General features: G+C 43.3%; 1 protein-coding gene across 7 annotated transcripts in view; it reads left to right on the top strand.

The window, feature by feature from the left end:
- The window catches only part of ZFP64 (ZFP64 zinc finger protein), an 88025-nt gene that overhangs the window by 15085 nt on the left and 57418 nt on the right, over positions 1-15522 (top strand). For 5 of the 7 annotated variants that reach the window (XM_067708519.1, XM_067708521.1, XM_067708520.1 and 2 more), the window contains 4 exons: positions 2498-2659; positions 3945-4007; positions 7228-7479; positions 13387-14813. In XM_067708519.1, the coding sequence (XP_067564620.1) occupies positions 2498-2659; positions 3945-4007; positions 7228-7479; positions 13387-14669 (1760 nt within the window). In that variant the 3' untranslated portion in view covers positions 14670-14813. Of the gene's footprint in view, positions 1-2497; positions 2660-3944; positions 4008-7227; positions 7480-13386; positions 14814-15522 lie in introns of those variants that run through there. The other 2 variants (XM_067708522.1, XM_067708523.1) reach the window with 1 other exon arrangement.

Here is a 15522-nt window from a genome sequence, read left to right as displayed (position 1 = left end):
ATCATATTCCTGTTGAAAGTTTGATGCCCAGTTCTGCTCAAGGGTAGTAACTCACATTTATTAAGACTCAGCTGTGGACATATCCTGTGCTACTGATGCTCTCATGAAACTTTGCAATAACCTTATGAAGTGGGCACAGTGATTATCCCCACTTACAGGCAAGAAAACGGAGGCTCAGAGAAGTCACGTGACTGGCCTGAGGTCCCACACCTAGGAAGTAGCTGAACCTAGACTTTTATCAGTTCAAAGGTACATTGTAACATCTGAAATGGGGGTGCACCTTGGAATCAAGGAGATAGCTGCCAGCCAAGAGGCAGTCACCAGAAAATTGTCTTCGCGCGCTGGGAAACCTTGATTGCATTGTCATTGATCACTTTTTTTGTCACTTTGGCAGAGTTGTGTGCATTTTTTGATGCTACATTTGTTGGGTTTCATTGCTGTTTGAAATGTCTTCTGCGATATTGCAGGATGATTCAGATAGAAGATGAAAAGTAACTGTGCCCAGAAAGATCTGGAAACAGTAGCAGCGGGTCAGTTTGATATTAATGAAGCAAATATTTGTTGCTGGAGGAACAACTGTAGTTTTTGCAAAGCAACAACCAAGAAAGATGGAGTCCCTCAATTAGACAAAGCTGGGTTAAGGTTTGCTGCTGAGATGCCTGGAAAAGGATCCCTTACACCAGTGGTTCTCAAACTTGAGCCTGTATCAGAATCACGTGGGCAGCTTGTTAGATTGCTGGGTCCACCTGAGAGTTTCTCATTCAGTAGGTGGGGGTGGGGCCCGAGAATTGCCTTTGTAGCAAGTTCCTAGGTAAGTCCAGCGCTGCTGGCTGGGGACCATGCTTTGAGAACCAAGCAGAGCAGAGGAAGCAGGAGCAATAGCTAATCCCGCAGAGTAGATGAAACATCTCAACAAGAGGCAGGTGTGCTTGGTTAATGCATCAAAGAGACTTGGTGTGAAGATGGAACATGAGTTTGTCAGACTCTTTCGGCCAGCTTTAATCAAAAGCCACTTCCCCCGACATATTTCAATTGAGGAAAATGGAAACCATGATTTTGCTCAAATACCAAATACTGATAGAACCCAGCTATTCTTTGACATGCATTGGAATGAAGTTGTCATTGCCAAAGGTGCCCAAGGAGTACAGGTCAGGAACCTGAGTTTCCTATCAAGTATCCGAAGAAATCTAAAAGAATTCATTCAACGAATACTATAAAATGTCTAAGGAATATCTATACATATATAAATACCTAAGGAATATGAAAACATTGCATTATAATGTGTTGAATAGACAACTTTTAAAAATTTATTGTGTGTAAAATAATGCTGCATCTTACAGTCTATAACATCTTAGATTCAAAGAAAGATGATGTTTGTTTTAAGAGAAACTGTAATTAACACCTCAAACCTGTGGAGGGAGTATTACTGCTTCAGGCAAAGCCAAAATAGGGAGTAGTGTCAGGCCCAGGTTGATTTAAAGAAGTGTACTCTGTAAGTACAATGGCAGAAATGTCAAAGGTGGTGCCTCAGTGACTGAGGTTTGGAAACAGAAGATGACGTTGGCTCTCAAAGCCATCATTAGGGCCTCTCAGCCTGACAAGTTCATCTAATGAACAGGCCCCGTGGTTGTATTTACTCCTATTTGAAGCCACATCTCCATGTGACGATTACATGTAATAAAGGAAGAAAGAAAATACATATTCCCAAACCATAAATTTAATTAACAAAATAGTCAAAAGAACTATGATTGAAAAAAAGAAAAAAGAAATTTGAGACTGCCTGTTTTACCTGTTATAATGACAAGGTTAAAGACAAAGATGATAAAGATGTTTGATCTCCTTTTTATTGTTTTTTCCTCAAAATTTCAGTAAGAATACAAGGTTTGTTTGTTTGTTTTAGGAGTACTTGTGTTAAAAAGTATTTATGTTTAGAGAGTATTTGTAGTTTTGCCCAGAATTCCTTCAATCAGTTCCTTTCCAGTTGTTTGTTAGGATTTTGTGATAAAGCTTATGAAAGTAATGCTTTTGGCTGAAGTTAACAGAAAACCTACCTGGTAAATGGTAGGGACATTTCTTTTTTATTTAGTAAGTCTAGATTTGAATGGTTTTCAGGGCTCTGGCTCAACATCTGGTTTTCTTGCTCTCCCTTTATGGTTACAGAATGACTGCCACAGATCCAGACATCACGTCCTCACTCCAGCATGTCCAAAGACAGAAAGTGGGGCAACCAGGGCAGCAAGAATGAGCTTTCCTCAACTACCTCTCTTTCTGCCCCCACCTTTTCTTCAAGTCAGGGAGAAAATCTTTTCCAAAAGCCCTGCAGCAGATGTTCTCTAGAGTCTCATGGGCTAGAACGGGGTCACATGATCACTCCTAAGCAGCAAGGGAGACTGGGAAAGCAATATTAGCATGTTCATTCTCTACAAAGGAAGGTGGGCAAAGGGAATATCTATTGGGTATTCATATTATGAAAATTAATAATCATCATATCTTTTAGTTTCAGCTCCAGAATTTGTTTTTGAACATGGCTATCAAACATATCTGCCCACAGAAAGCAACGAAAACCAGACAGCCACTGTCATCTCTCTCCCTGCCAAGTCACGAGCCAAAAAGCCCACAGCCCCAACTGCTCAGAAGAGGCTTAACTGTTGCTATCCAGGTAAAGGCAGCATATTGTCCTACTTTTGTAGAGAATGTGACATTTAACAGGTCCAGGACTCGAACTCGTGAATTCCTGACAACTGGACGTAGATGTGCTCCAAACTGCTTGGCTTAAAAAAATCAACCCACAGCATTTGCATCATCACATATGACCTGTCTCTCACTGTCTCTGGTCACCATGCACTGGGCTCTAAGACTTTTATAGCCATGGGCCTTTCTTTGAATGGGACTAGTGAAGATTTAAGATTACTGTGAATTTTTCTTTCTGTGCTGTAACTTAGGAAGACATCCAGAAAAATTATTCCTTCCTTACTTTAAAAAAAAGAAAAAAGAAACCTTTAGGGGGCTTCCCTGGTGGCGCAGTGGTTCAGAGTCCGCCTGCCAATGCAGGGGACATGGGTTCATGCCCCGGTCCGGGAGGATCCCGCATGCCGCGGAGCGGCTGGGCCCGTGAGCCATGGCCGCTGAGCCTGCGCGTCCGGAGCCTGTGCTCCGCAATGGGAGAGGCCACAGCAGTGAGAGGCCCGCGTACCGCAAAAAAAAAAAAAAAACCTTTAGGGAAGGCAAGGAAAATTTCAGACTTAAGGAAAAGTTGCAAAAATAGCACAGAAAATTTCTGTGTACCTTTCGTCTGGATTTCCCAAATATTAACATACTATGTTTGCTTTGTTATTCTTTCTATATATACATATATTTCCCCCAAAGTTGCAGACATGATATCCCTTTACCCCTAAGTACCTCAATGTACATTTCCTAGAAACAAGAATATTCTTTTATATAACCACAGTACAATCATCAATATCAGGAAATTAACATTTATACATACTATTATCAAACTGCTGACCTTATTAAGATTTTACCAGTTGTCTCACTAATGTCCTCTGTATCAAAAGGAAAACTGGTCCCGGATCCAGTTCATAATACACATTGCATTCAGTTTTCATGTGTCTTTAGTTTCCTTTAATCCTAAGCTTTTGTCTTTCGTGACCTTTGACAGTTTTGCAAAGCACAGGCCAGTTATTTCATATTGAATAAAATGTTCGTCACTTTGGGTTTGTCTGATGTTTCCTCATGATCAGATGTAGGTGAAGCAATTTGAGCAGGAAGTACAGACGAGATATTATGTACTTGGTACCTGGTATCAGGAGCATACTGATACCTGTTGGTCCCATTACTGTGGGATTAACTTTCATCACTTGGTTAAGGAAGTTTCTGCCAGGCTTCTCCATTCTAAAGTGACTGTGTTTCCCTCTGTCATTGATTTTTCCTTGCCTTTTCTTAAGGTTGCCAGTTCAAGACTGCCTATGGCATGAAGGACATGGAGCGTCATTTAAAAATCCACACAGGTAAGTGGTTCACACACATCCCTTCTCTGTGCTGGGAGCTGGGGATCCGGACAAGTCAGACACATGATATGATGCAGAACCTCACTGGTCATCATGGGAATACAAACACAAATGAAATAAAAACGAGATGCTGTTTCTACACGTGATTTTGGCAGAAAATGTTTAGAGCAATAAAATCCAGTGCTGGAACAGATATGAGAAAACTTAGAAGTGGAAATGTGAACTGGTACAGACACTTTGGAAATTGATCTGCCAGAATTAATTTAAATGCACATATTCTTCTCATTTGGAGGAGATGATCCTGTAAGTAAGTGTGTGTGTGTTTGTGGTGTGTGTAATGACTGGTAAACAGAAGAAGGAGGGGGAGAATAGTGACTTTTCATTTATGTATCTTTACACTGCATCATTGGATACCTGAGTGTGTTTTGCAATTTTGAAAGGGGAATTTAATAAATACTTTTTTTAAAGGAGAGAAAAAAAGGATTGCATGGAAAAAGAAAAGTATGATTATTTCTGGTGATTTTAATTTTCTCTAATGTATTATTTTTATGTCTCCCAGACCTTCTGCATGGAGAAGGAATTGCTTTTAGACTATTTTTCCTGAAGTATTAGATGCTCATAATTCAGATGATACAGTCATATATAAATTCAGTGAGTGTCAACGTGTATAAGGGAGGGACACTGAAATTTGGCGTGGGCATCCCTAATTGCCCAAATTCTGCTACTTAGCCTCAGATAAAATATCTGGAAGATAAAATATCTAGCAGTTATCTCTGATACTCCTTGGCCACGGCCAACGATTGCCTTGTTGCACTGGGATCACCATCATATCTAATCAGCCTCACGGCGTCATGTCATTTGGATTTCTTCTAGTTATCACAGTCTGAAGTTATTAAGTTTTAGGTATTGGTAGGCATTCTCAATGTAACAAGCAATGAATCTCTCCTGGTGGGTGCCCTGTGTTGAAGTTCCATCAGTCACACGTAGCATATTCATCATTGTAAGAGTAAAGTGCTGTCATTATGCATGATAATTGGGGAAGCATTATAAAAATGTAAGTGAGGACAGCACCCTGGAGTCCATCGCTGCAAATCTTCAGGAAGCATCCTCTACTCACAGTTAGCCACGCTTGGGTTTGTAGGATGATTTCTGCATAACTGCAGCATCTCCGTCAACATCTTCAAGTCAGAGAGTTGACAAGGTGTACTTAACCTTAGTTACTTTCGGAGAAGAGCTCATGGCCAGGAACAGCAAGAGTGGGGCTCTTTACCAGCAGAGCTGGCCGTAAACCATCCAGCTCCACCGACATCCGGCATCTGCTCGGTGTTGCACATACACAGGATGGTGCCCACAGAAGCTGTTTAGCAGCTGTCAGTAATGAGAAATTATTGTTCCTGGATTTTTTAATTTGACTGTGAACATTTTTAATAATAAAATTACAATCTTGGGCTTCCCTGGTGGCGCGGTGGTTGGGAGTCCACCTGCCGATGCGGGGGACAAGGGTTCGTGCCCCAGTCCGGGAAGATCCCACACGCCGCAGAGCGGCTGGGCCCGTGAGCCATGGCCGCTGAGCCTGCGCGTCCGGAGCCTGTGCTCCGCAACGGGAGAGGCCACAACAGTGAGAGGCCCGCGTACCGCAAAAAAAAAAAAAAAATTACAGTCTTTAATATACTTCTAGATGTATTCTTAAATCTCAGATGTTTGTTCTATGAGGATAGTGACCAACTTGGGCTGACAATTGATTTTAGCACTTAGCTATTTAGGATTTGGCCAAAATGCATGTTTGATATGTAAAGAGTGAAAATCCTGACTCACAACCCACATCCTTCTTATCTGACACATGCCCAAAAGTCACCAGTCTTAATAGTCCAGTGTGTCTCATTCTTAAATTTTGGCATGTGTATACCAGGCTTAAAAACGCACAATTTACTTTTTCCATCTCTTATTAAGTTAATATATACACTCTCTGCAGCTTTCTGTTTCTCCTTTAATGCTGGATGTCTTTCCGTGTCCGTATGCATGTGTCTACTTCATTCTTTTCGATGGCCAAGTAGGAAATTGGTTCAATAATTTATATTACATTTACAGTATTGTACATATAATACCTCAGCCTTAAAAATCATGTTGTAGAAATTTAATGATGTGAAAATGATTGAAATTATTTTAAGTGCAAGAAAGTAGTCAGTGGAGAGAGAGGCAGTGTTGCATTTGGCTAAGAAAGCAAGACTGTCCTGGGTTCTAATCCCAGTTGTTGAGAGAATTAAGTAAAATCATTCAGAGGCACAGTAACTTCCAAAAAATAAGGGTTTAAATTGATGTTGGCCAAGAAGGTTTTTGTACCCCAAAATGTGCACACACACATACAAGATAATTGGAAAAGTAGATATCAAAAAATTAGCAGTTGTTCACGGGTGGCAAGTTGACAATGTGCATTAGTGAGTACAGTTTAAGCTGCTGTAGCAAAACAGCCCAGCACCAGCTCACACAAGGTGGGGGTTTATGTCTGTCTCACGTAGCTGTCCAGAGGTAAGCAGGTGGTCTAGGCAGGTAGGCAGCTCTGTCCCCATCATCCAGGGACTTAAGTTCTCTCTCTGTATTACAGTACGTTAGGTTACGTATCCACCATCTGCAGGTATGCTGTCCTCACCTGCTTGTTCACCCTCATGTCTTGGTAACAGCTGGCAAGACAGGTGGAAAGAGAAAAAGTAAAAGGCAAGCCATTTCCTTTTACGAAAGGGACACATTTACCTTCTTTGCCATTTGATTAATGAGGACTTCATCGCAGAATCACCCCTGGCTGCGAGTGAGGCCGAGAAATGTATTCTTTGGCTGGTCAGACGTGAGCTGTACTAAAACTTAGAGATTCTGAGTTTTAGGGTGTGTCTGTTATGAAAAAGAAAAAAGAGCTAATGGGTATGAGACAATCTTTCTTATTTTACTTAGCTGTACTTTAAAATTTTTGAGTTGCCTTCTATTTTAAATTGATAAAGAATTCATCTTCAATGTAGGAAAAATTAGAAAATACTAATAAACAACATAGAAGAAGCAATTCCTCCTCTCCCAAGACGTTAGCTCTTTGCCCGTCATCCGTGTAGTTTTGGGGCGGGGGGGTTCTAAATATCCTTGGGTGACTGTGTCTTAAGCTTTTCATAAGGCAGTGGGAAATAAGCCTTTTTCCCTTTTCATCTTGTTTCCTGATGCCGTGTGTGCACGTTTGAAGGAGACAAACCCCACAAGTGTGAAGTCTGCAGCAAGTGCTTCAGCCGGAAGGATAAGCTGAAGACCCACATGCGGTGCCACACGGGCGTGAAGCCCTATAAGTGCAAGACGTGTGACTACGCTGCTGCGGACAGCAGCAGCCTCAACAAGCACCTGCGGATACATTCCGACGAGCGGCCCTTCAAATGCCAGATCTGCCCCTACGCCAGCCGCAACTCCAGCCAGCTCACCGTACACCTCCGGTCCCACACAGGTACGTCCTTCATGTGGTCCTTACGCTGCGCTCCCAACTGCCTGTTGCCTAAATCACCGGCACCTTCAAGCACTGAGTCACAACCTAAGTAAAGGACCTGGGCACGTTAGTTCATCCCGTGGTTTGCAGTTTTGCTTTTCATCTGCTCAGAAGTCGCTTTCTCTGTAAAATAGGGAAAAACATCAAGGTTATAACTTTATACACATCTTTATGTAGCTTTAGACCCTATTCACTAGTATTTACTTGAGGAGGTGCGCTAAATGAAGTATAGATATAAGCAATGCATTTTTAATCAGTGTCTGCATAACGTATGGTTAGGCATTTCAGTCGTCTTTTGAAGTTCAGCATGGGACAGCTTGATGAAAAAACTCAGCTGAGTAGGTAACTTAACAAATGATGTATGTTTTCCTTTTAGCAAGTGTGTCTCTTCGCTTTCGATACAGTGGTACTGTGTAACCACCACAAAATCTCAGCAGCATATTATAAAAGCATTTGTTGCTCACGTACTTCAGGTCAGCAGGGAGTTGGCTAGACATTCCATTGATCTTGGCTGGGCTTAATCACATGTGTGGGAAAGGCTGGGTGTCCACTGACCCTGGCTGGGGATCTGCTGGCTGTCTCCTTGCCTTGGCTGGGGCAGTCTGGCTCTGCCCACATGTCTCATAGCCTCCCTCTGGGACCAGTGGGCTACTCCAGGCTTGTCCTTCTCGTGTCAAGGGCAGACCTCTGCATGGAAGGCAAAACAAGTATGCCCCAATGTGTAAGCTCATTTCAAGCCTCTGCTTGCATCCCATTGGCTAAAGTAAGTTAAATGGTTGGGCCTGGTGTCAACGGGTGGGGCTGAACTCACCCACAGTGGAAGGTCATCCCAGGGTTACATGGCAAAGGCCATTTTTGCACCAACCATCATTCACCAGTTCACCCCACCATCATTCACATCTCTCTGACATGCAGATGCATTCATGGCCTCCCAAAACCCACACAAGTCTAGCCAATCATAGGATCAGGAACTTGCAGTCTCCATCAGGTATAGATATGGCTTCTCTTGACCTAGAGCCTTCTGCAATAAAAAGACAAAGCTGTCTGTCCCCACGCTCCCAGCATGCAGCGGTGAAACGCAGCCAGGATACTTATGATATTCCTCCTGTTCCAAAGGGGAAGAACAGGAGGCGCTTGGCAGTCACTGGTGCACAGATTTCTGAAATCCCTCTGGGCAGGTGTTTCCAGGTCCCCCCACTCTGGGAACAGGGAATGTTTCTTGATTAGGCGTTGACTCGACCGTGTGCTTTTTGACTCTGCTCCCTGGAGCAGCCTTTCATCACCTCCCTTAACCACTTCTGAAAAGGAGTGGAAAATGTGCCTTTGAGAACCTTTCTCAGCCTGCCTCCTGCCTACTGAAAGTTGGGATCTTTTTAGGTTTTATTTTAGTCTAGACCGACAGCTTTGCTGATAGAGCTATCTTAAAAACGTTGTGAGTTTCCTGTGTATCTGTGTGCCAAAAGCCACACCCATAATTCTTCTGGAGACTTGCCTTTCCTCTAAACTCAATTATAGGCACTTTCGGCAAATAATGTTCTGTAGGTTGAAGCCGGTGCGACTTTTAGGAATCCGTGTCCAGCTGAGAGGACTTACTTGGCACCAACTTTATTCTTTTGGAGATTTTGACAAAGAACCTTGTGCTTACACCTTTCATTTCTCATTCGTTCTTCCCTCTGCGATCAGTTCCCTGGATATGATCTTTGTTCCCAGGCTTTTGTCGTACTTTGAAAATCTTTTGCTGGTTGAAGATGGGAAACTTCATCTAACCCAGCACATCTTTGATTTTCTGTATTCTCGCTAAATTCCATTTTGAAAATGGCCAGTTCTTTTTGGAATTTGTCTCTTTCTTGTGGGACCTTATCATATGCAGCTTGTAAGACACTTTCACTGTTCTGCTTAGAACTAATGAATCTCTTTGCTGAAGTTCAGAATTCAGTGGGTACATTTTTCTATCTTCTAAGTTGCGACAGGTGACAGTTTTCCCAAATGCTTGCCGTGAAATGTGTGCACTGCCGCTTTTCCAGCCTTTACCTGCCCCCCAAACCCAAAGCTACGTATTTTAGTTTTCTGTTACGGCAGCGCTCTGTTTCTCGATGCCAATATGTATATCAGTTATCTGTTGTCACAATAATGCAGTATAACAAAAAACCCCACAGAACCTCAGTGGATACAACAACATGCCTTCTCTGTTCATGTTTGGGGATCAGCTGGGTGTCATCTGGGCAACTCTGCTGGTCTTTGCTGGGCTCACTTACAAATCTCAGAATCTGCTGGCTGTGGGCTGGCTGTCCACTGGCCTTGGCTGCAACAATCCAGCTGTGCTCCACGTCTGTCGTCCTCCTCCTGGGATCAGCGGGTAGGACAGGATTGACCTTCTCCTGGCGATGGATGACAGAGGTACAAGCGAGCAAACCCCGATTCACAAACCCATTCAAGCCATTACTTGTATCAAGTCTAGTTAACATACCATCAGGCAAATCCAATGACGTGATAGAGCCTATTTTATGAGGGGTCGTGGCAAGTCATCCTGTCCCTGTCGGGAGAGCATGCATAATCACATACATGGCAGAGGCCATGGCTACAGGGAGGTGGGGAGGTCTGGGGACATTAATCTGCTACAGCAAGTTGAGACATTGGCATAACTGGCGCCCATCTGATTTTCTTCAGAAATCTCCTCAGCCTCAGTTAGAGGCACTGAAGGATTCAGTTAGGGAAGTTGTTCAGAATCATCTTAACTTAGGAGGGTAAACTTAACCATTTCATTTATAATAGCATCTTTAAGTTGGTCTAGAAAAAGTATATTTTCTAAAAATTTAAATGTATGCCATTTATGCAGTATCTCCATGGAATGTTCATTTCCCTTTTATGAATCTGTGGCACTTGTAAAATTTTACAAATTGTAAAATTAATAGGATTTTGTCTTTACCCTTCCATCGCTTTGATCGACTATATTGTCTCGGTGGCAACCTAAACTCAAGAGATCTGTCAGCTTAAATATATCAGTTGCTTGTTCACAGAGCAACATTCATTAAGTCCTCACCAGGTACCAGACACTGCGAGGGTCAGGTAGTGGGCAGGAATGAACGTAGTCATTAGCTTTGGGGAGCTTATGGTCCGGTGGCACTGGTACTGACCAGTCTGCCTCATTTAAGAAATAAATCTATGGTGAAAAGGAAAAAGAAGAAGATAATGATGATGAAAAGATTTAAACCCTTTGCCTTCACGTCAAAAAGTGTTGTTAAGCTCTGCGACTCAGCTGTGAGATCTGGTTATCTGGTTTTTCTGGGTTTGACCTCTGCTAAATTGCTTTTAAAAAAAAAAAAAAAAGGCAAACAGATCGTCACTAATTTGGGCAGTGATGTAACTGAAGACCTAGCAGAACATTCTAGAGCAGTGATTCTTCCTCTGAGTCCACAGACACCTGCACCCAGGGATCCATGAGTAGAATTTAGGAGGGCCCTGAACTTGGATGAGGAAAAAAATTACATCTCCATTTTCACTCATCTTACTGAAATGTGATGTGTCCTTCAGTTATGAAAATAGGCATCCAGTCTGATTACAGTGCATGTGAACTTGTCACCAGTAGAAATCACAGATCTTTTTATAATGTGTTTTTGATAGATCAAAACATCGTTTACACTCTTCTCTGTTTAGAAATTGGTGTTGTCACTAGACCCACCGCTAGAGCTCGTTACTTAATGCACACGCATTGCCCAATCACAATTTAATTATTTAATAATTTTCAGTATAATTAGTGTGTTTTGTATTCCTTTTGATTTTTATTTTAGTTTACTTTGTGCATTTAAACATTACCCCGAGAAAGCGTGCATGGGTTTCACTAAACCGCCAGAAAGGGGTCCGTGGCATAAAAAAGGTTGAGAGCAACATTCTAAGACAGAAGTCAGCCAACTTTTTCTCTAAAGAGCCAGATAGTAAATATACTTTAGGCTTAGCGGGCCATACAGTGTCTATCACAGTTTACTCACCTCTGCCAGTTGTAGCATGAAAGCAACCAGAAACAACACACAACAAATGGACATGGCTGTGTTACAATAAAACTTTATTTACAAAAACAGGCTGTGGGCTAGATTTGGCTCACTGTGTATAGCTTACCATTCCTTGTTCTAAGGTTTCACGTGAATGATCTCAGTGGCATTTAGTCATGCAAAGCGTTGTTTAGTTTGGGGCTTCTTCCTTTTCTCGAAGCTTGTTTAATTTGCTCCATCATTAATTGCATTTATTAAACAGCTCATTGTGATGTTATAGGTCTTATACCAAAAAGCCAGAACACAATCCCACTCTTTTGAGCTTATGGTAAGAAAGCAAACATTGGTCATATGTACAGATAATCACCTAGCATCCAAGAATACCAGCTTTGGCTACATACTCTAAGATGTTAACCAATATGTGACATTCTGGAAACGGTAGCACTATGGAGACAATTAAAAATATCAGAGATTTCAGGGGTTCCGGGAGCGGGGTTAGGGGTGAATAGGTGTAGCACAGGGCATCTTTAGAGAAGTGACACTATCCTGTATGCTGCTGTAATGGTAGATATGTAATAGTATACATTTGTTGAAACCCATAGAAATATACAAAACAGAGTAAATCCACATGTCAACTGGAGTTTAGTTAATAATAATCTATTAATATTGGTTCATCAGTTGTAACAAATGTACTGCATTAATGCAAAATGTTAATAATAGGGAAACGACGTGCAGGGGAGAGAAGGAGCGAGCATATGGGAACTCTTTACTTTCTGTATAATCTCCCCAAACCTAAAACTGCTCTAAAAAAGTAAAGTCTTTTAATTACAAAGAAAAAAAAAAAAAGAATACCCGCTTTGGAATCAGCCTGGGTTGGAATCCAAGCTCTGCCATGTACTACCGAGTGACTGGAAACAAGTGATAGAGTCGCTCCAGGCCTCAGCCTCCTCATTTGTACAGTAGTGTTGGGAATAATATTGATAATAGTACCCACCTCATGGGAATGTCGGGATCATCAAGTGAGACCATTCTTGTGGAATGCTCAGCAGGGCGCCTGCCGTCCGGGAAGCCACCGAAGAACCTTAGCTGCTGTTGTTTCGCTTGCTTAAACAATATTGCAATGGGCGGGGTCACCAATTTGCTTGAATTATCAGATGATTGGGACTTAGCGTTCACTGAGGAAATAAACTTGGAATATCATGTCCTTTCAGATGTTGCAATTTCGCTTTTCCTGTTCATCTTTCACCGAACATGAATTAAAAAAAAAAAAATCAAGCAGCTGGATTTTGTAACTTCACAAGTAAAGAACGCAGCTGGCAATGTGGGATAAATAAATTGTGCGCAATAAACACGTCTTTATTAATAAAAATCTGCATGAAGTGTAAGCTGGGCGTTTCAATCATTGTAAAAAGAATATTCTGATGAGTGAGCATGGAGCTGACTGATTTGAAAATGTGCCCTTGAATCTGTTACAACATGTAACTCAACCAAAATCAACGGATTATGCAAAATTATGCAACTGTGAATGGTTCCCTAGCAGAGTGAACACAATAACCGTAGGAACGATAGCTTGATTGTTTTCAAGGATATACTAAGTGTATTCGCAAATCTTATTTTTTTTTACTGGGGACAGTTAAATAGCTTGATTTTCAATCTCCGTTTTTCTTCTGGGTGTTATAATTGGTGGTGGTGGTTTAAGTTTGGGAAAAGGAGAGAAGCCCCCGACCCCTCTTTTTTTTTCTCCCAGGGGCTGCTAGGAGCTGCAGTTAGAAGGTCTCCACCCGCCTGCCTTGGTATAAGCGATTTTCTGGTGTGTGCTTCGGGGGGATCCGCTATGGTTGTTGCCTGCCTGTTCTTATCGAAACTCACCTTGTGTTGACAGGGGACGCCCCCTTCCAGTGCTGGCTCTGTAGCGCCAAGTTCAAAATCAGCTCGGACTTGAAAAGGCACATGCGCGTGCACTCGGGGGAGAAGCCTTTCAAGTGCGAGTTCTGCAATGTCCGCTGCACCATGAAGGGGAACCTCAAGTCGCACATCCGCATCAAGCACAGCGGGAACAACTTCAAGTGTCCGCATTGCGACTTCCTGGGGGACAGCAAGGCCACACTCCGCAAGCACAGCCGGGTGCACCAGTCCGAGCACCCCGAGAAATGTTCCGAGTGCAGCTACTCCTGTTCCAGCAAGGCCGCCCTGCGCATCCACGAGCGCATCCACTGCACCGACCGCCCCTTCAAGTGCAGCTACTGCAGCTTCGACACCAAGCAGCCCAGCAACCTGAGCAAGCACGTGAAGAAGTTCCACGGCGACGTTGTCAAGACCGAGGCCTCGGAGAGGAAAGACACGGGCCGGCAGAGCAGCCGCCAGGTGGCCAAGCTGGACGCCAAGAAGACTTTCCACTGTGATCGGTGCGATGCCTCCTTCATGCGCGAGGACTCGCTCCGCAGCCACAAGCGGCAGCACAGTGAGTACAATGAGAATAAGAGCTCGGATGTGACCGTCCTGCAGTTTCAGATCGACCCCAGCAAGCAGCCCGCCGCGCCCCTCACTGTGGGGCACCTCCAGGTGCCCCTCCAGCCCAGCCAAGTGCCCCCGTTCAGCGAGGGCAGAGTCAAAATCATCGTTGGCCATCAGGTGCCCCAGGCAAACACCATCGTCCAGGCTGCGGCGGCCGCAGTGAACATCGTACAGCCCGCCTTGGTGGCGCAGAACCCAGAGGAACTGCCCGGGAACAGCCGGCTGCAGATCTTACGCCAGGTCAATCTGATCGCCCCTCCTCATTCCTCGGGGTGTCCGAGCGAGGCGGCGGCGATGCCCCAGCCGGCTGTCCTGCTGACCACTCACGACCAGACGGACGGAGGCACTTTGCACCAGACCCTCATCCCCACGGCCCCGGGCGGCCCCCAGGAAGGCTCTGGCAACCAGACTTTCATCACCAGTTCGGGCATTACTTGCACTGACTTCGAAGGCCTGAACGCTCTGATTCAGGAGGGGACCGCTGAAGTGACTGTGGTCAGCGACGGAGGCCAGAACATCGCCGTGGCCACCACGGCTCCGCCCATATTCTCCACCACCTCTCAGCAAGAACTACCCAAGCAGACTTACTCCATCATCCAAGGAGGCGCCCACCCAGCTTTGCTCTGTCCGGCGGATTCCATACCAGACTAGTGCTTATAAAACAAAAGAAAGGGGGAAAAAGGAGTGACCAAAAAAGAAGTCAGAAATGGAATTCTGTGAGAGGTTTGCCCTTAATGTTTTTAAGGATTGTTGTGAAAACACCCCACCCCCATAATAAATGGTAATTTTATACTGCTTACTGAAATTTTTTTATGCTGCGATAGTTGTGAGACCTCTGGATCGCGGTGTTCTCAGTGCTGTAGAATCTGAAATACTACCAAGATGATCCCGATTAGGGGTTGGAATGAAATGAATTGAGTAGTGAATACATTTGTTTGCTTCCAACTTGATTTGCAAACTCTAATAAAGGTTTTTTCCACCTCATTACATTTGTGTAGTAGATGGTGCTTCTAAGCCTCTCTTAAGACCCCATTCTGAAATACCCCCAATGTTTGGGGGAATAGTGTTTTAATACATGGATACAAATCTATCGGCGTGAAGGACCATTTTCTACATAATGTTACATGGATTTTTGATCAAAAAGAAAAAAGTTTAGCGTAAATGAGGGGAAAAAAGGAATGGTTTCCTAATAAATTGATACATCATTAAAACATAACAAATGTTAGTGATTCTTCAGAGTCACAGTATGATTTGGGTTATTGGGGTTTGAATTATATAATTAAAGAGAACTTGAAGAAGCAAAGCTTCTTAGTCCTCTCTCATAAATAGTATATAAATGCCTTGCCTTCTTCACAGTCAAATATGTGTGGTGCCTAAAGTGACCCAACGATCATTTTTATTTTGAAACTTCAGTGACAAACCTGACGTTTCTGTTTAGATGCCGAAATAATTAACCTTTAGTTTAGGTTAATTATAATATTAACCTTTAGGACAGCTTTCTAGG

This window comes from Pseudorca crassidens, chromosome 15 (genome assembly GCF_039906515.1).
Source record: "Pseudorca crassidens isolate mPseCra1 chromosome 15, mPseCra1.hap1, whole genome shotgun sequence".
NCBI lineage: Eukaryota > Metazoa > Chordata > Mammalia > Artiodactyla > Delphinidae > Pseudorca > Pseudorca crassidens.
This window is presented reverse-complemented; position numbering and strand designations above follow the sequence as displayed.